Consider the following 19274-nt stretch of genomic DNA (forward strand, 5'->3'; position numbering starts at 1 on the left):
AAAAAAAAAAAAAAAAAAAAAAAAATTAAAAATTAAAAAAAAAAAAAGATGTCATCTGTGAATTGAGATAGTTTTAGTTCTTTCTGTGTAATCTTGAGGTTTTTTTCTTTCTTTCCTGATTGCCCCGGCTAGAACCTTTAGTACAGCGTTGAATAAAAATGCAAGAGTAGGCATCTTGTCTTGTTCCTGATCTTGGGGGTAGAGTATCTAGTCTTCTGCCATTAGATACGATGTTAATAGTGTGTTTTGTGTGATTTCCCTTCTAATCTTTGTTGTGTTTTTAGCTTGAAAGCGTTTCATTTTGGTTATTGTCAAATACTTTATTGCATCTACTGAGCATGTGGTTTTGTCTTTTATTCCATTAATACAATGTATTAAACTGATTTATTTTTGTAATTTACATTCCTGAGATAAATTCCACTTGGCTATGATGATAATTCTTTTTGTGTTGCTGGATTTGGTTTGCCTAGTACTTTGTGGAGGATTTTTATGTGGATATTTGTAAGAGATATTAATGATTGTGTGTTTAAGAAATTGTCTTAAGTGAATAACTTTTTTAAGTAAGCAAACGTCTGTTATAAGAATTAAAATAATGCACAGAAAGCATTTAGCACAGTGCTCAGCACATAGTAAGTGGCCAGTTTATATGAATTGCCTTTTTTTTTTGGTTGATTGTCATTTATTATCGTGACTCGGATCATAGGATTTTGAGTCAGACAGACATGGGCTTATTCCTCCTTCTAGTTAGCCATGTGACTTTGGGCCCATTATGCCTGGATGCTTTAAGTTTTTTCACTTTCAAGAGTGGAGTGATGATAGTCTGAGAGTTGTCAGGAGGATTTGATGAGAATGTGCAAAGTAGCAAGCGCAGGGCCTGGCACGCGTTTGTGCACATAGCCAGTAATAGGGTGAGATGGGGTGAAAGACACACGGCCACATAGCATGGAGAAGGGCATGGTTGGCTCTTCCTGGATGGAGCTGGGCAAGAACCCAGAGCATCAGCCAGCAGCAGACGAGTGTTTTCAGGAGTAACCTAGGAATATATCAGGCACATCAAGCAAGACTGCAGAAAGCAAAGCCTTGGATCTGTGAAAGATCAAGCAGCAAGAAATTTTGGGATATTTACAATAGCAGCCAGCCTTTGGGCTTATTATCAGGTCTCTGTGCAGCCTCTTTTGGGAATGCTAATTATATTCTAGTTACTAGGCTGCCACATTTCTTACGCCCTTGGAGGAGAATTTCCGTAACAAGGGAGTGGGTGAAAATGCAAGCCTGTCAGGAATATGAGCTTCCACAAAGTGACCCTGATTCAGTGAAACAGAGAGTTAGTTGTCTTTGCTTTCGAAAATGAGACGCTTCCTTCCCATCAGGCTTCCAGTAGTCAAAGCCTGCCTCTGGAGAGAAGTGGTTTAGGTCCTAGCCTTCCTGGCAGGTGGACAATGGAACAGACATTCCTTAGTTTCTGTGACATTTTGTTTGTCCTCATAGGTGAGTGTATAAATTTTCTAAATGGGCCGTGTAATCCAAAGCTTGTAATTCTAGGTTCCAGACACTAAACTTGAAGTCCTGTCTTTAGACTGAGAGTTTCTCTTGCCACTCCTGTTCCCAAACCTGTAGTCACAGTTGTGCATATACTGGTCTTTCTGATCATTTTTGACCCCTAGAATCTATGGCTCGCCGCTTGATGCCTTTCCCTATCCAGCGCGATTCAAGTTCAATTCTGAGGCAGCTGCGGCCCTACTTGGGCTTCTTCAGGGATTTCAGAAGCTGAGTCCCTGAGGCTCATTGGACTGCTTCTGCCTTCCAGGCCGGCCACAGCCACCCTCCACCCTCCACCCTCCACCCTCCACCCTCTACCCAGCCCCTTGACCACAGTTCAAGACTCATGCAAAACAAGTTCACAGACATGTTTAGAAATCTGCTGGTTTCCTTCTGGGTACATGGATGACTGTGTTTGTTCTCTGGCCTTTTGTTTCTTCAAAGGGTCCTGTCTCTTCTGTGTTCTAAAATCTCTTTGGTGCCAGTGGCCCTTCTGGGCGTGTTGTTTTGCTGCTGTCTTTCATTCCACTGTGCCTACTAACTGGGTTGCCAGGGATGCGGTGATAGAGAGTTAGATGAAAATTGCACTGTCACTCCGTAAGAACTTGATGAGTCATTTAAAAACGTCTTGTCCCAGTGCTGTAAAAGGGGGGGTGCGGGGCGGCGGGGAATGGAGCCCAGGTGATAGAAAGGATTAAAAGGCTAGGAACTGAAGGTTCAATTAGCCTGTTTCAGGTTTCTGCCGCAGACTGTCCAGTGGCAGTAGTGACCCTCAGATGATACTCTTTGCAGTGGAGGCTAGAGGTAGAATCAATTAGTTACTCCTTCGGGCTCAGGGAGACCATTTTCCTGTGTAACATATGTTGTCATAACAGTGTGAAAAAATTTTAAACTAATGTAAGTGGCACAAGCTAGCATAGCTAAAAATACTCATTTTCACATGTTTTTGTCTTAAAGGTAGGAAAAAAGGTTGTATCCTAATGTTTGTCTGCTCAGCTGAAACCCTAACAAAAAGGGGGTTTAAATGACAAGTAGAGTTCGGTATGGGCTGCTTAGTTGTTGAGAAAGCACTCTGTCGGAACCTGGGCCTTAGAGGCTCCTCCGGGGCTGTATCCAGAGTGGATCCGCTCTGTGACCACAGCCAGACACAGATACGAGTACAGCTTCTCTGTCCAGTTAAGGAAGAACATGTTCTGTAGAAGAGAATTTCCTAGTTAATTGGAATTGGTACTTTTCCGAGGGCCTGACCTCCTTTTTAATTTGACTTTAATTTCTGGGTGTTCAAAACTCTGGGAAGCACAGGGCAGACTTATTTTGTGTTGGTTTTCAAATGAGAGGCCCAGCTGGCTGTTATTCTCCAAACACCTTTTCGGGTGAAGTATCTCAATGTAAAGCAGTGTGTCCAGCTGCTAATCTGGAAAACGAATACATTCTTTTCCCTTTCCCCCTGGATTTCTAATTCCAACAGAACATGTGAATTACTTTCTCTGTTAGTACACAGGTCACATGGAGACCATTGAATCTTGATGGTACAGGCTTGCGGTTGGGAGCAACCGCTGCTGTGCTCTCAGGCTGCGTGACTGTGATTCGACCTCTGTGCTGATGCTGGCATTCGGAGCAGTTTGGGTTCGGGGGTTTTTCTAGTCGCGTGTTTGCTTTTTTTTACCTTCTGTGTAGCTCTCGGGCTTTCAACTGTCACTTGTCATTAACATCACTGTGCTTAACACCCATGCCCCCTTCTCACTGTTCCTATACTTAGTTGCTTCTAATCTGGTTGGGGGTGGGGGGAGGGGAACAACGATCAGAAAGTGTGCTAGATTTTATTTCCAAAGGGAGTAAATAAAAAGACTGATTGGGACTCTTAAAGCTCATTTAAAAAAAACTAAACTGGCTGCTCGGTGACCCTTTCCCCCACCTCCCTTCCTAGGGAGGCGTTTCCATGCAGACATTGGTGAAGAAACACACTCCTCCTCGGGGCATCACATCATTATGTGACCTCTTGAGTACATTTGGCCAAGTTATAATTCACTGTTAGAAATACAGGCCCGCTGAGGGCCGAATCTGTTCCGTTCTCTTCGCGCTTTGCCAGTGTCCGCGTGGCATCCCCCTACTGCAGCCCGTAGCCCAAGCCCCACGTTCCTTTGCCAACAGGCGTCCTTCCTCTGGCTGCCAGGTTACCTGCCCAGGACAGGAGGATGTCAAAAGAATAGAAACTAAATGTTGAGGGCTTTTATGTTTGCTTTACGCAGCCAGTTGTCCCTCACAGATATTAAAATATGAGGAGAAAGTCTTCTTATCCACCTGATTACAATCTCCTGTGCGCTTCATTCTGTTGTAGATCCACGTGTTCGGTTGGTATCATTTTCCCTTTGCCTGAAGATCTCCCTTGAACATTTCTTAGGAGTGCAGGTCTCATGGTGATGAATTCTTTTTTTTTTTTTTGGTGTTGTCTGAGTACATTTTTATTTAGCCTTTTTAAAAATTTATGTATTTTTAATTTTTTAAAATGTTTATTTATTTTTGAGAGAAGGAGAGACAGAGCGTGAGCAGGGGAGGGGCAGAGAGAGAAGGAGACACAGAATCGGAAGCAGGCTCCAGGCTCTGAGCTGTGTCAGTACACAGCCCGACGCGGGGCTCGAACTCACAAACTGTGAGACCGTGACCTGAACCGAACGACTGAGCCACCAGGATGCCCCTAGCCTTTATTTTTAGAAGATAAATTTTTGGTGGATAGAGAATTCTAGGTTAATACTTTCTTGTCACCATTTTCAAGATGCTGTTCCTTTGTCTTTTGGCACACACAGTTTCTGATGAAGCCCACTGTCATTTTGTTCCTGTGTAGGTATTGTGTCTTTTTTTTCTCTCTGGCTCCTGCGGGAAGTACAATTTCATGTGTGTTTGATGCTTGTTACTATCCCACAGGTCTGAGTTTCTATTCTTATTTACTTCTCTCAGGCTTTCTTCTTTTCTTAATTTTGGTTAAATTTTATTGCTAGGTGTTTAAATTCCCTGTTTGTTTGTTTTTTTTTCCAGCTGATTGTGTCTAATCTGCATTTATCCCATTCAGTGAAATTTTCATTTCAGATACTGTGTTTTCTTAATTTCCAGAAGTTCCATTTGGTCCTTTTAATAAAAAACCTTAGGAGCGCCTGGGTGGCTTAGTTAAGCGCCCAACTTCAACTCAGGTCACGATTCCGCAGTTTGTGGGTTCGGGCCCTGCATCAGGCTCTGTGCTGACAGCTCAGAGCCTGGAGCCTGCTTTGGATTCTGTGTCTCCCTCTCTCTTTGCCCTTCCCCGGCTAATGCTCTGTGTCTGTCTCTCAAAAATGAATAAAAATGTTAAAAAAAATTTTTTAAAAACCTTCTTTCTCATTATATCTATTTGTTCTCTTAATATTTGGACACAGTTGTAGCAGTTTTAATATTCTTACCTGCTGGTTCCATCATCTTTGTCATTTCTTAATTGGTTACTATTTTCTGATGTTTTTTCCCCTCCTGATTGTGTGCCACATTTTTGTGTTTCTCCTTCTCTTGATGAAATTTTGATTAGGTGTTGTGTATTGTGAATGCTATATTGTCAAGTGTCTGCATTTGTTATGTTCCTTTAAAGAATGTTCTGCTTTGCTTTGGCAGAGCAGTTTTTTTTCGTTTGTTTGTTCGTTTGTTTTAAGAGAAAGAGAACATTCGCATGCACGTGGGCATGTGGTGGGAGGGAGAGAGAGCGAGAAAGAGAGATTGAGAGAGAGAGAGAGAGAGAGAGATAGAGAGAGAAAATCCCAAGTAGGCTCCACACTCAGCATGGAGCCCTACATGAGGCTGGATCCCACAAACCTGGGATCTCATGACCTGAGGTGAAATCAAGAGTCAGACCTCAACTGGCTGAGCCACGCAGGCGCCCCTGGCAGAGCGGTTTTAAGTTACTTGCACGTCTAACCCCCTTGAGGCCTGTTTTTAAACTTTGATAGGGTAGGCTTAATGTAACCTTCCCTCCAGAAATAGTTCAGCCCTACTATTAAGGCCTGCCCTTGCAGGGTCTCACTGAGTGCCTTGGGTGAGTCTCCAAGAACATTCTACTCTGGTGCTGGAACACTGACCTACTTTGTGCAGACATTGGGAATTGTTCAGTTTATAGCTTCCTGGTCATTTTTCGCCTTCCCTTCTGTGCGGAATTGTACTCCCACATGATGGCCTAGAACTTGGTACATTTCTAGAGCTCTCATTTTGTGTAGCTTCCTGTTTCCTAGTACTCTGCCTGTACCTTACGGCCTGACCCCTCAGCGTCCCTGAGCTCTGATTTCCGTTTTCTCAACTTGCCGAGGCTCCTAGGTTCAATTTAGGGTCTCGTTCCTTGTACTTGGTGGTCTGGGAATTATCTCCAGGCGGGAAGTTGAGTAACTATGTAGCTCACCTGGTTTGTTTCCCTCTCAGGGCTCACAGTTCTGCACTGTCCCTTGTCCCATCTGAAATAGTTGTTTTATGTACCCTGTCTGGTTTCTGGCTGTTTGCTGAAAGAGGTTGAGTTTGGTCCTTGAAAATCCATCATTGCTTCAATAGAGAAATCCCAGGAAATCCAGTGACATGGGCCCTCTGAAAATAATTTCCACTAAGTGAATATAGTTCTCAGTGGAGTGCCTGCCCATGTTAGAAAAATTACACAGACTTTACATGAATTTCTGAGTGAAGCATGATGGTGTCTTTACTTCCCCTGTTCATTATGCACCTTTCCCACAGACTGGAACTGTTCCTGTAGTGATTAGAGCTCCCCTGAGGGCGGATGGGCTGAGAGCAGGTCTTGTCACTGCTAATACTGGCAGCGCTCAGTGGTTGACCTTCCCTTTGGGTTGTTTTCGTTCTTTACATCAGACTCAGTTTTACTCTTGGAAGGGACCTTGTTAATATGCTTACAGTCCAAGAATCACCTTTTGAATCCACATAGGTAAGTCGATACTAATAGACCAGTGAACATCTGAATCAGTGGGAAAGTGATGTGTGTATTAAAGGAACCATCTGTGAAAGAGGATTGCTTGATAAGGTGATCTAGGAAATTTAAAGGAATGTTGAAGGCAGGTAATTTGCACAAGGATATGCATTTAGAAGGATGGATCAGCTGTAAAGAAGCTGTGTAGTTTGAAGTGGATTGTTGGTGAGTTGTGAGAAACAGTAGGGTCATGATTAGACACCGGACTTGACTGTTGATAGTTGAACCAAGCAGCCAACAGGTCAAGAAAACAGGCTTGTATTTGTGTTTTCTGTTCGACATTTATTTACTTCAGATGTATTGGAAAAGATCTAGCTCCCTTATTCAGAAATCGTGAATATTGCCAGCTACAGATGTTTGTTTCCTTTATTTTAAATTACTCTTGGTTCTCTGTTTAAGCCTCCTGAATGACTCACAGTTGCTGTATAAGCCCATGGTACTCTGTATAAGTGCACCATGATAGCGTTAATTGTGTCATCCGAATGTTGTTCCTAAATATGTTGATTATTTTAAAAGCCCAAAGATGTTTTTTTCTTTTTCTTTCTTTTTTCTTTTTTTAAAGGTCTGTTTATTTTGAGAGAGAGAGTGTGCGCAAGCAGGAGAGGGGCAGAGAGAGAGGGAGAATCCCAAGCAGGTTCAGTGTGGTCAGTGTGCAGAGCTCGAACTCCGGAAACCAGGAGCTCATGGCCTGAGCCGAAATCCAGAGTCGGATGCTTAACCGACTGAGCCACTCAGGCGCCCTTTTCTTTTTTTTTCTTTTTAATTTTAAATGCAACCTAAGGAATATTCCTTGGATCCACTAATGCTTAGAAAATTTTGGAATTAATGAAGAAACAGTGCTCAACTCCAACAAAAGAGAAATGAAACATTGACGAGGAAGCATTTATTTCCTCTTGTCAAACTTGTTGACATTTAAAAATGGTCATATTGTGGGGCGCCTGGGTGGCGCAGTCGGTTAAGCGTCCGACTTCAGCCAGGTCACGATCTCGCGGTCCGTGAGTTCGAGCCCCGCATCAGGCTCTGGGCTGATGGCTCAGAGCCTGGAGCCTGTTCCCGATTCTGTGTCTCCCTCTCTCTCTGCCCCTCCCCCGTTCATGCTCTGTCTCTCTCTGTCCCAAAAATAAATAAACGTTGAAAAAAAATTTTTTTTTAATAAATAAATAAATAAATAAATAAAAATAAAAATGGTCATATTGTGTTGGCAGAGGTGTGACCAGTTGGGCACTTCTTTGAACTTCCAGGGGAAAAAAAAATACATGACCTCTCTGAAAATAAATTTGGCAGTGTATACTAAAAATTTTTATACTCTTTGACCCAGTAGGTATTGCTTCTAGGTTTTGGTTTTTTTCTTAAAATTGTGATAAATTTAAACAGAAATGCCAGTAGGAAGGTGTTTGTTGCAATGTTATTTCTAATGGTGACGTATTGGAACTACCCTGAATGCCTAGCAAGACCATTTCAGTTGTGATATTTTCTCATCACAGAGTACCATGCAACCACTAAGACAGCATTTACAAAGAATATTTTATCACCTGGGAAAATGCGCATATTTGAAATAAGCAAAATGCCAAATGATGTATAGTCTCGCATCAGCTGTTATTAAAAAAAAAAATGCATGCAAGAAAGGTCAGAAATATGCCAAAATGGTGAAGTAATTGTATGAGGTGGTGGTTTTATGAGAGGTTGTTTTCTTCTTTATGTTTTCTCTGTTTTCCAAAATTGGAGCCAGGAGAGCATTCTAGATATGTGAAAGCAAACATGATGTTTGCATCTGCATTCTGGACTTACCCTAAGGCCTTTCTAGACCCCGGACTGGCACCTCACATCCCAAGAGTAGGCACACCGTTCATCTCTAAGGCTAGTTTGTTGTTTTACATTCGGGTGGAAAAGTACCTTTTTTTTTTTTTTCTTTTTTTTTTTTAAAACAATGATTTCTCTGCTTACTCTTCAGATAAAAATTTTGATGATGAAGATTCCGTGGATGGTAATAGACCTTCCTCTGCGAGTTCTACATCATCCAAAGCTCCACCCAGCTCAAGGAGAAACGTTGGAATGGGGACCACCCGCCGGCTTGGTTCCTCCTCTCTTGGATCCAAGTCTTCAGGTAAGACCACCGAGTGGGGTGCTGTAGAGTCAGCTCTGCCAGCTCTTAAAACCAGATGTACTGCCTTCCGTGTCTGTCCTTCAGGGATGAAGTGGTCCTGTTTGCAGTATGTTTCTACTCACTGTGATTTATGTTAGCACTGTGCTGTCCGTGCTGATAGGGTAGAAGTTTGAGCCGCTGTGTTGCCACGGGTTGGTAAGGGGGGAGCCGGTAGGAGAATATGGCTAGCTCAGAGGCCAGCATAGCTAGGAGCCAGGGCAGGAGTGCACCCTGATGGCTTTATTCGTCCACGAGGCTCCAGCGATGGCCTGCAATTACCATGGGGACTTTTTTGTCAGTTTCTGTCTACCAGCACTGAGACTTCCCAGAAGTCAGATGGTGTGCCTTCTGTGTTTTGTTCCTACGAGTAGCATTATTCCTTGTGAAACCGGAATGGATGTTGACCTAAGTAAATGGTAGGGCTCAGCTCCCTAAAGCTTTGAACATTGATTTACAAAGATACCTTAGTCTCAGTCTCTCCTCTGCCACTCCCCAATGCAGACGATTTGAGTCCTTGTTATACACAACTTGCATTTTGCTGTCACATGTTAAATTGACACACAAATCTCTTTTCGCTTTACATTGTGTGGCCTCTGCCTTTAGAACTGGTTGTTAACGTCGGGCTTTTGAGCTTGGCTGGATGAGCTAAGTTAAAACAGCGGGAAGGATTGACTTAGAATGCCGCCTCCTGGTGTTCTTTCTGGCCTGCTGAGCTGGCCCTAGAGTGTTGGGGTCGTGCCTCTGTCAGCTTGGTGCCTCTGCTGCCAGCTTCTCTCTCCATGTTAAGTAGCTGTGCTGATGGCCGACACACGGGTGTTCACACCACAGATGGCAGGAGGAAAAAGCTGTGCCTTTGTTGGTGTTCTTAGTCCTTTCTATCTGTGTTTTTGTTTATGTTTTTGTTTGTTTTTGGTGCGTTAAAAATTTTTTTTTGTAATTGAGTTTAAATTCACAAAACATCAAATTAACCATTTATTTATTTTTAATAAGTTTCTAAAAGTTTACTTATTTATTTTTGAGAGAGAGAGAGGCATGCCGACAGGGGAGGGGCAGAGAGAGGAAGAGGGAGAATACCAAGTAGACTCTGCAGGGTTGGCATGGAGCCTGATACGGGGCTCGAACTCATGAAACTGCGAGATCACAACCTGAGCCGAAATCAAACGTCAGATGCTCAACTGACTGAGCCACTCAGGTGCCCCAAATTAGCCATTTTAAAGGTAACCATCCAGTGGCATTTCATGTATTCACAGTATTGTGCAGCCACCACCTGTGTCTAGTTCCAGAAAATTCTTTTCCACTCTTGAAAGGAAGCCCCGGACCCTTTAAACGGTCGCTCCCCATTTCTTCCTTCCCCCAGCCCCTGGTGATCAGCAGTCTGCATTTTGCCTCTAGGCACTTGCCTATTCTAGGTATTTCAGAGAAATGGAGTCATGTAAATGTGATCTTTTGTGTCTGGCTCCTTTCATGTAGGGTAATTTTTTACAGTTCATCTGTGTTACAGCATGTACCCAGTATTTCATTCCTCTATGACTGAACCACCTTTCTCATCTTTCATTGGAAAAATCTATTCTTGGGAGGCATCAGTTCCACAAATGAGGCTTCGAAATTTCTACATCATTAGACCCCTTTGATTTCCTTCCCATCCCGCACCCATACCCCTTCCAAAAGTCCCAGCTCTAGATTATGTAGAGATCTTGGCCCTGCTCTTACCCTTTTTTCTATTTTGTTTAAACACCGCAGTCATGAATTTCCTTGTTGACTCCTCCTTGTCTGATTCTGGGGCTCATGGACCATGGTTGGTCTCTGAGTCCCTTTACGTATGTGGGTACGTGATGCAGCACTTATCCAGGGCAGCGCTCCGGACCTGTCTGCTCAGGGGGATTCAGTCTTTGTACCAAAACAGGTACTGAGCACCAAGTGACGGTGTGATGTTACTGTCATGTGACCACAGCTATGAACTCGGTGTGAGGAATCTTCATTGAAAGTGAGGACACGCATTTATTGCTCCCAGAATTGTCTTTAAAGCCTTGTCTACTTTTGAGGACCCTAAACACCAAATAACTTGTCTGCAAAGAAACACTAGAAAAGCACTCAGACTAATCAGTGTAATTCATTTTTTTAAATATGGAATTTATTGTCAAATTGGTTTCTGTCAGTGTGAATCATTAACAATGAGGGTTTCAAGGGTGATCTTAAACCCCAATTTTAAAACCTTTATTCTGAAAAAACAAAAAAAGATTTGACAAAATGTCACATGATCTTCATGTGTGAAGTAGAGTTCATGTTAGCGAAAGAAAAAAACTCTCTCTCAAATGATAGCAATTAACCTTTAAGTATACAGAGCATCTTACAACACCTTTAGGAGGGAAAATTCTTACTAGTGCATAAGTAAAAAATTGACCCAGTTACCATGTGTTCAAGGAAATGGAAATGTTTTGAGAGTAATACAAAGTTGAAATGAAATGTTAAATTCTTGAGCACTTATTTGAATATTTCACAAATTTGTTATACTAGATGCCTAAAAATAACATAACCTAATTTATTCCCCAAAGGATTAAATTTTCTATTATATACCTGTTTATTAGATTAATATACGACTGCAGTATAATTGATGTATGTCACTTAAAGGCTAACTGTCCTCCTTAACACGTAGTCTCTTTAAGTGACTTTACACTAACGTATGTAGTATTGTAGAATCATGACATTTCATCTCTATATTCAGAGTTAGTAATGTTTGTCAGTTCCACAACACTCTAAATTTTTATTAAGGCTTGTAAAAAAGCCATAAATCTTCCATAATGTAATGGGGATTGTGTGTGTTCAGACTACTCCTGTGCACACCGTTCACATTTTGAAAATCAATCTTATTTATAGCTGCAAAAGAAGGAGCTGGTGCTGTTGATGAAGAGGACTTTATTAAAGCATTTGATGACGTACCTGTAGTACAGGTGAGTGAGAATATTCGAGTTTGATTAAAAACAGGTAGGCTTACTCGTCAAATTTTAGTTTTCAGATACATGATATGTGAGGCCCCCTTCTAGGTGAGGTATTTTTACCTCTTAAGACCTACTGCAGGTCTGCACTTGCAGATGAGAGGACATCGGTGCCTTGTATTGCTAAAATGCACAGCAGAAGTGAAGTGATCTTTCAGTAGGGACTGGAGAGAAGTTGCTTGCTTGATCTAGTAGTACGTTTGTGGCTTAGGTCACGTAAATGAAAAAAAAATCAATGACTAGGTGTGAGAACAAAGAAGCATGCCTAGAAAATTTTGTAAATTTCAAGGACTGCGATGTCTGAAAAGCTATGAAGAACAGATTAATAAAAGCTCAAGTTTATGCCACCTTGATGCTTCATTTAAGTGCCTAACAGACGCAGCAGGGATTACTTATACGTTTGGAGTATGCACATTTTAAGTGCTTTGTGCCTCAGTGTCCTTTGTTGTTGACTGGGGGCTAATAACACTTGTCCTCAGCCTGCGTCGAATGTAGTGCTCTGCCTGCGTGAGTCACTTGTTACCTGTTGCCTGGTTGCCATAAGTACCGTAAGTCAGATAACCGGCACCATAGGCTCAGCTTGGGTTCAGCCTTACCTTAAGTCCTTGACCTTCCAAGCTTGCATCACTGTTGGTTGATTATTCCCCTACCTACCTTATTAGTAAGATGTAAGTGTAAATGAGAAAGATTTCAAGAGAGTGTTGAAGTTACGTGTAAAATGTGGTGTTCTAAATAATACTAAGAGTAATAAAGGCCTTGTGCATCACTGACAATTCCCCAGTCGGCTCCTTTCTCTTCTGTACATGAGATCATCTGTTAAGTTTACGGTGAAGCTGTGCTCAAAGCATGGTTATCTGTATTTGAGCATCAAATCTATTGGGTATATATTCCCAATGGGAAGGAAGCTCATTCGAAGACAGATGTATCTGGAGGTTATCTCATAATTCCTTCTGAAAAATGAAATTACTAAGTATTCTTGACTTTCTGTAATTAAAAACTAATCTTTGTTGATTCTGTAAATTTTCTTACATTGGTTGTAAATTAATTTTGCTTACAGATTTATTCCAGCCGAGACCTGGAGGAGTCCATAAACAAGATTAGGGAAATATTATCTGATGACAAGCATGATTGGGAGCAAAGAGTAAATGCTGTAAGCCGTTGACTTCATGTGATTACATTTTCATTAGATTTATTTCAATGTTCTAAATACTGAATTGTGCAATTGGGGTATAGCTCTGATGAATTTTAAGTAGTAAATGTTTTAAATATAAATCACCATATTTACACTTACCCTTTTAGTAGAGTACCTCATTTCTCTTCCTGTTTCTAAAACAGGCCAACCTGTGCCTTTAAGTATATCCTGTACTTTTAAAAAAGATGTAATGTGGAACGTCTGGAGACAGCCTCCACTCTTGCCTTAGTCCAGATTTAATTGTGACTGTTGGCCAGTTAAGTTGGCTTTTCTTAGTGGCATTTTCAGGGTGTGTCCGTCTCTTCCTTTCTTTCTTCCTATCACTTGTTGGAAAGTTCTCTCCCTCTGTTTAAAAAAGTGGATTAATGAAATGTGAGGGGAGCATTACAGTGCTCCCAGTACATATCTTATCTGAGGAAAGCTGTTTTACAGCGGTTGGCTGGGCAGGAAGCAAGGCTGTGAAATGACTGCTACGTTCCATTCAAACTCAGACTAACCTTTTAGTAATGATACACTGGAGGATACTATATAAAAGACTGTAGGATCGCTTCTAACTTCGAGTCATTTAACGGATAGCAGTTGGAGTTGGGTATTGGGGAAGGTAAGCTTTAGGGGAGGAGCAAAAATGTTTACAAGTAAAATATCTATTTTGTAGAATTGTGAGATATACTACATTTACAACTTCTTACTTGTGATATGTGGATTTGTTCAGTATGGTAGCAGGTACTGAATTGGCTGAATTCTTTTGGGAAAACTTTTGAGATCAGTTAACTTTGATGTTGATTTCTCACAGTTGTTGGCTTCAGTTGTTTTATATATCCTGTTTTAAGGATTGTTGTGTGTACCTCTTAATTTTTTCCGTTCCACCAGCTGAAAAAGATCAGATCTTTACTTTTGGCTGGTGCCGCCGAGTACGATAACTTCTTTCAACATCTGCGTCTTTTGGACGGAGCCTTTAAACTATCTGCTAAGGACCTGCGGTCTCAGGTAGTGCGGGAAGCTTGCATCACATTGGGGTAAGGACTGCCACGCTTTAGATTCTCACACATCCTAAAATAGTCTTATTGCAGCGCTTCAGAGATGGTTCGTTGAATGTGCCCAGCAGGTCCCTTTAATGTACCTTCTGACTAGTCTCCAGGACCTATTCCATTTATTCTTCTGTTGGTGCTTTTATAGTATTACAATATTTCCTGCCCAATTACATAAAGTTTGACAGATTTTATTTTATTTTATTTTTTTTAATTTTTTTTTTCAACGTTTTACTTATTTTTTTTGGGACAGAGAGAGACAGAGCATGAACGGGGGAGGGGCAGAGAGAGAGGGAGACACAGAATCGGAAACAGGATCCAGGCTCTGAGCCATCAGCCCAGAGCCTGACGCGGGGCTCGAACTCACGGACCGCGAGATCGTGACCTGGCTGAAGTCGGACGCTTAACCGACTGCGCCACCCAGGCGCCCCAAGTTTGACAGATTTTAAATGTTATTCAGTGACTTAGCTCTGAAGCCTCTATTTTAAACTCGAAGCAATTATTATTAATAATTTTAGTATATGTGCTGCCGAAGCGAGCACAATTATTATTAATAATACAAAAAAAGAAATAATATAAACTTCTGTCTCTTGGCTTTTTCATTGATTTTGCTGGCAGGATATAGCATTATCAAAGTTTTTGTTTGTTTCTAGAAGAGTACTGTATCTATAAAGTTACAAGTCAAAGGCAGATAGGACAGTAAAGTTTTACCCTAGCTAAAACTGTATCAGTGTTTGCAGCTGGAACTTCTGTGTTGAAAAGTATGTCAGAATGTCAAAGAAGCAGCAACAGCAAGGAGGTACTGCAGCTGTCTATTACAGTTTTGGCTGGGATCAGATATGGAAGCGTGTATAATACATGTGAAAGGTTAACAGGGCAAAAGGAGAAGAGGGTGAGGGAGCTCTCTCAGCTCTACACTTAATTGGTATATGACCAATTTGTCTTTTGCTGTTTTTTAAAGAAATTTTTAACGTTATATTTATTTTTGAGAGAGAGAGCGTGCTCACGTGAGGGGAGGGCATCGAGGGGGGAGGTGGACAGAGGATCCAAAGCAGGCTCCACACTGACGGCAGTGAGCCCGATGCGGGGCTCGAACTCACGAACTGCAAGTGATCGTGACCTGAGTCAAAGTCCGGACCTCAACCGACTGAGCCACCGAGGCGCCCCTGTCTTTTGCTGTTTTAAGACTAATTAGTTGGAAATGATTTATTTAAAAGAAATGAAAGGAACGAGCTCATGGGCTAATGTCTTTTGGCCAAGTCCACAGCATGCACACGGGAAGTGTTTTTAAAGTGTCTTACGTAGACATTTGCCTTTTATCTCTAGATAACTTTAAAGGAAAGCCTTACAGAATGTTAAGAGGTTTATATTGTTTCACTGTTTGCAAGGGATACAGCTACAGTGCAGTGTTCATTTCTTGTTGTAGGCATCTGTCATCAGTTCTGGGAAATAAATTTGACCATGGAGCTGAAGCCATCATGCCAACTATCTTTAATTTAATTCCAAACAGTGCCAAAATTATGGCCACTTCCGGTGTTGTAGCTGTTAGGTTAATCATTCGGGTAAGTGTATTTTGGGGCCATACATAGAATAAGCAAGTGGTAATAAATGATGGTTGATAAGCAGTACTAGAGGCATTTTTCATTAGCAACACTATGTACAGTTGGAACCATGTTGTATATACAAATCAGCCTCCCCCCTCCTTAATTATCTATAGGAGTCTTTTTTTTTTAATACTCCATAATGTGAATTATGAATATGGTGTACCTACTCATGTGTTGATTATTTACTCATTGTTGGCTTTAAATATTTGAATATCTGTATCTACTTCTGGGGTTACACTTGGTTCTTTACTCCCAGTCATTCCACTTTAGGTATTTGTGTTTGTGGCTTTGTTACTCACCTAAAGTTTTTATTTAATTACTTGTGTTTAAGCCCAGGAACAAAATACTCCTTTCAGGTTTCTAAACACTCATTATTTAAATTTAAATAATTATCCAAGTAATTTATATAGACGTTCCCAGTAAAACCTAATAGCTCACAAAGGCTTAAAATGAACATTCTCCACATCACCTTCTCCCCACCTTCAAGTCCCTTTTCCCCAGAGGCAACCCTTGAAACTGGGACGTGGTGATGCTAAAACCTATCCAGAATATTCCTGATTAAATCATTGTGGGTTACTTATTTGTATTATTTTTAGTTCTGTTTGCACTGCCTACTTGAAATATTAAACCCAAAGCCATCATTGAACATTCCCATTGAAACAGCATCAAAACACGTTGCTCTGCTGACCGCTATTGAACTCACTTAGATCTCCACTGCCGGATTATTTAGACTTCCCACCAGTCATTTGTTTTGCTGTTAGATTTATTTACATATCATCGGCTGGTCTGTTCAGGCTCTGTGAATTTTGTCATGGCCTTTGGCAATATCCAGTGAAATTTTTTTTCCTTTTTAAGCTCAGCGACATTCTAATCTGAATATTTATGTGCTTTAGGTAGTTTAGTAATGAAGTGGTTGTCTTAGTTTTTAGTTTTGTATTTTCAGGTGTTCACCTCCGTTTCTGTTCTTCTCTGCAGCACACACACATCCCTAGGCTAATACCTGTCATAACAAGCAACTGTACCTCTAAGTCTGTCGCAGTTAGAAGGTAAATTTTTAAACAGCTTCCTCATTATTTTTGAATTGTTTAAAAACCAAAATAAGTTCCAAACTTCCGTCCATGGAAACAAATTCATGTTTGAGATGTTAAAATTATTTTAAGATCACTGCAGTAAATGGCTTTGGGTTGAGGGATCGTGATCTACATAGTCTGGAAAATAAATTTGGACAACCTCCATTATTTTGTGTGTATGTGAGAAAGAGAGGAGAGGGAGAGAGAGAGAGAACACATGTGTCTGTGTGTGAGTTTATGAAAGGGGGCTCTGGAGAGAGTGGGGTAGAAGATGGCCTGTACATTTTTTCTAAGATAGTCCCTCTACTTAAATTGTTGGTATACCCCTTCTCTGAATGAAAGTGGTAATTGCACACAAGGAAAAAAAAAAACATTATAAAAATTAACGGTAGTTCTTTACTATTGACATGGGTAGGAGGAGGTATATGTTGTCTCTGTCTTCTGACAGTGATTTCTGAGATTCTGAATCCCAACTAAGAGAGAGACCAACTATCCAGGAGATACCGTAGCTAGCTAGCCCTTTGTTCCCAAGTCCCTGCCTAGTGTGTCCACATGAGCTGCCATAGATCACATCCCAGGAGTAGGGCCTCTTCTATCTGGGATCTGTGGTTCTTGACTGTTGAGAATCTAATAAAATCTGTGGCCCCTCTTCCCAAGAAAATGTAAACACACAGAATATTGTATGTAGATTTTGAAGGGATTCATGGACACCAGTGGATATTCAGTGGACCGTATCAGGAGCTTCCTAGGGTAAATTCATGGTTGGCCTGGGCAGCAGTCTCTTGACCACATTCCTGGAGTTCTTTGTCCGATCCTAGCCCAGTGAAAGAGCCCTTCAGTCTAAGCTTGGAACCCAGCTTACTTTTGCTGCCCGCCATTTCCCTTCTTTTCTGGCATGTCACATTGGTCCTGCTGGGTTTCCACGGTAGGGGAGCCTGCTAAGCGTGAGGCGGCCCCATAGCCATCTTATTAACAGCTCTGTGAAAGTCATGAGGGAGGAGGGGAATCATCCACCTTTGTAAAGCCAGGAAGGAAGAAATTGGCACCTTCCACTGAAAAAGCTTCATCTCTAACCGCATGGCTCACTTGTATATCACTGAGGAATGCAATCTACCCTTGACCTGCAGTCCAGCGTCTCCTTCTAGAGATGAGAGGGTGAAGTCAGCAGGAGAGAGGGATGGTAGTGAACTTCAGAACCTGGCAGACTGCAGCTGAAGCATTACCTCTTCCCACTGACTAATCCTCTGACCCGCTGGGAACAAGAGTACCCCTGGGGCAGAGCTGTTCTGGGGGTTCAGTCATTGGGTAAAGGAGTTTGACACCTAGTATAAGCTTAATAAACGATGCCAGCTGTTAGAATTTGTTGCTGCTGCTGATGTTATTGTCACTATTGTTTTAGGTTTCCAGGAGAAATTCAGAATGTGCAAGGCCAAGGTCCTCTGATGAGGTGAAACGGATGTTGTTGTAGGATGTGTAGTGTATTAACTGGCAACAAAATACCATATACTGCGTGCTTCCAAACAGCAGAAGTGTATTTTCTCACAGTTCTGGAGGCTGGAAGTCTGAGATCAGGGTGCCAGCATGGTTGAGTTCTAATGAGGGTCACTTGCAGCTGGCTGACTTCTTGCTGTGTCTTCACGTGGCGGAGAGAGATCTCATGCTCTCTGGGGTTTCTTCTTGGAAGGGCACCAGCCCAACCATTAGAGCCCCCATCTCATGAACTCGCATGAACCTAATGATCTGCTGAAGACCCCATCTCCAGATATTATCATGTGGGCATTGGAACATAGGAATTTGGGGAGAACACTGTTCGGTCCACAGAATTGAGCAATTCTGGCCTTTGCTGCTAAACGGATAGTAACCTACATTCACTGTGACAGTAGAAGTGTCTCCCCCTTTACCACTTTCTGAGTCACACACTCAGATTACTGTTCTTACATTTAGTCAGAGTGTGTATCAGTCAGAACCATGGGTCTTAATGCTGAAAGAAGTAATAGGGACCATCTCGTTCTCGTCCCTTTGCCTTCAGAAAGGTTAGGTCCTTCTCTTAGGTCCTCAGCCTGTACCTAGCTCAGCTTCGTAGAATTTGTAAGAAATGGATCGTACAGTCTCCCTGCCTTTGAGAAATTTATATCATTTAGATAGGGAGATTAAAAACAGTAACGCAGAGCAGTGTAAGAGTGAGTTACAACACCTGTATTGTGGATTTAGGAATTCAGAGAGCAGTGATTAAAACCAACTGGTATATTCCAGTGACACTTGATAGGCAGGTTGAAAATTGAGTTGCATTTTGAATGATGAGTAGGAGTTGGTAAAGGAAAGAGACGAGTTCTAACCTGATGTGTTTAAATAATGATGTGTTAAACAATGCCAACATTGATAATACTTCTTTGTATGTTAGTCTGAAAAGTGGAAAATAAAACCTAACTTAAAGGTCATATTTTTGATTAAATAGATTGTTCTAACATGCATTTAAGACCAAAATTAGCACCAAAGATGGCTGTATTCACTAAGAGATAGATAAATATAAACATATACACACATGTTAAAGAAAAAAAGAGAGACAAGAAAAATCAGACCAGGAAATGACATGAAGAACGGAGGAGAGGTAGAATAAACACGGCCTAGGTTGGGGCCAGTGTGGGGAGAGTGACAGAGGAGAGAGGATGCAGGTATGGGTAAGTGTCCTTCCTTGGAGAAAGTTTGCTTCACAACCAACATGCACAC

At 41.6% G+C, this 19274-nt stretch overlaps 1 protein-coding gene across 26 annotated transcripts in view; it reads left to right on the top strand.

The window, feature by feature from the left end:
* The window catches only part of CLASP1 (cytoplasmic linker associated protein 1), a 277455-nt gene that overhangs the window by 143251 nt on the left and 114930 nt on the right, over positions 1–19274 (top strand). For all 26 annotated transcript variants that reach the window (XM_040474788.1, XM_040474793.1, XM_040474790.1 and 23 more), the window contains exons 9-14: positions 8469–8621; positions 11535–11608; positions 12711–12803; positions 13716–13861; positions 15300–15435; positions 16453–16523. In XM_040474788.1, the coding sequence (XP_040330722.1) occupies positions 8469–8621; positions 11535–11608; positions 12711–12803; positions 13716–13861; positions 15300–15435; positions 16453–16523 (673 nt within the window). The remainder of the gene's footprint in view (positions 1–8468; positions 8622–11534; positions 11609–12710; positions 12804–13715; positions 13862–15299; positions 15436–16452; positions 16524–19274) is intronic.

This window comes from Herpailurus yagouaroundi, unplaced genomic scaffold, assembly GCF_014898765.1.
Source record: "Herpailurus yagouaroundi ecotype Mexico unplaced genomic scaffold, PumYag 140, whole genome shotgun sequence".
Lineage (NCBI taxonomy): Eukaryota > Metazoa > Chordata > Mammalia > Carnivora > Felidae > Herpailurus > Herpailurus yagouaroundi.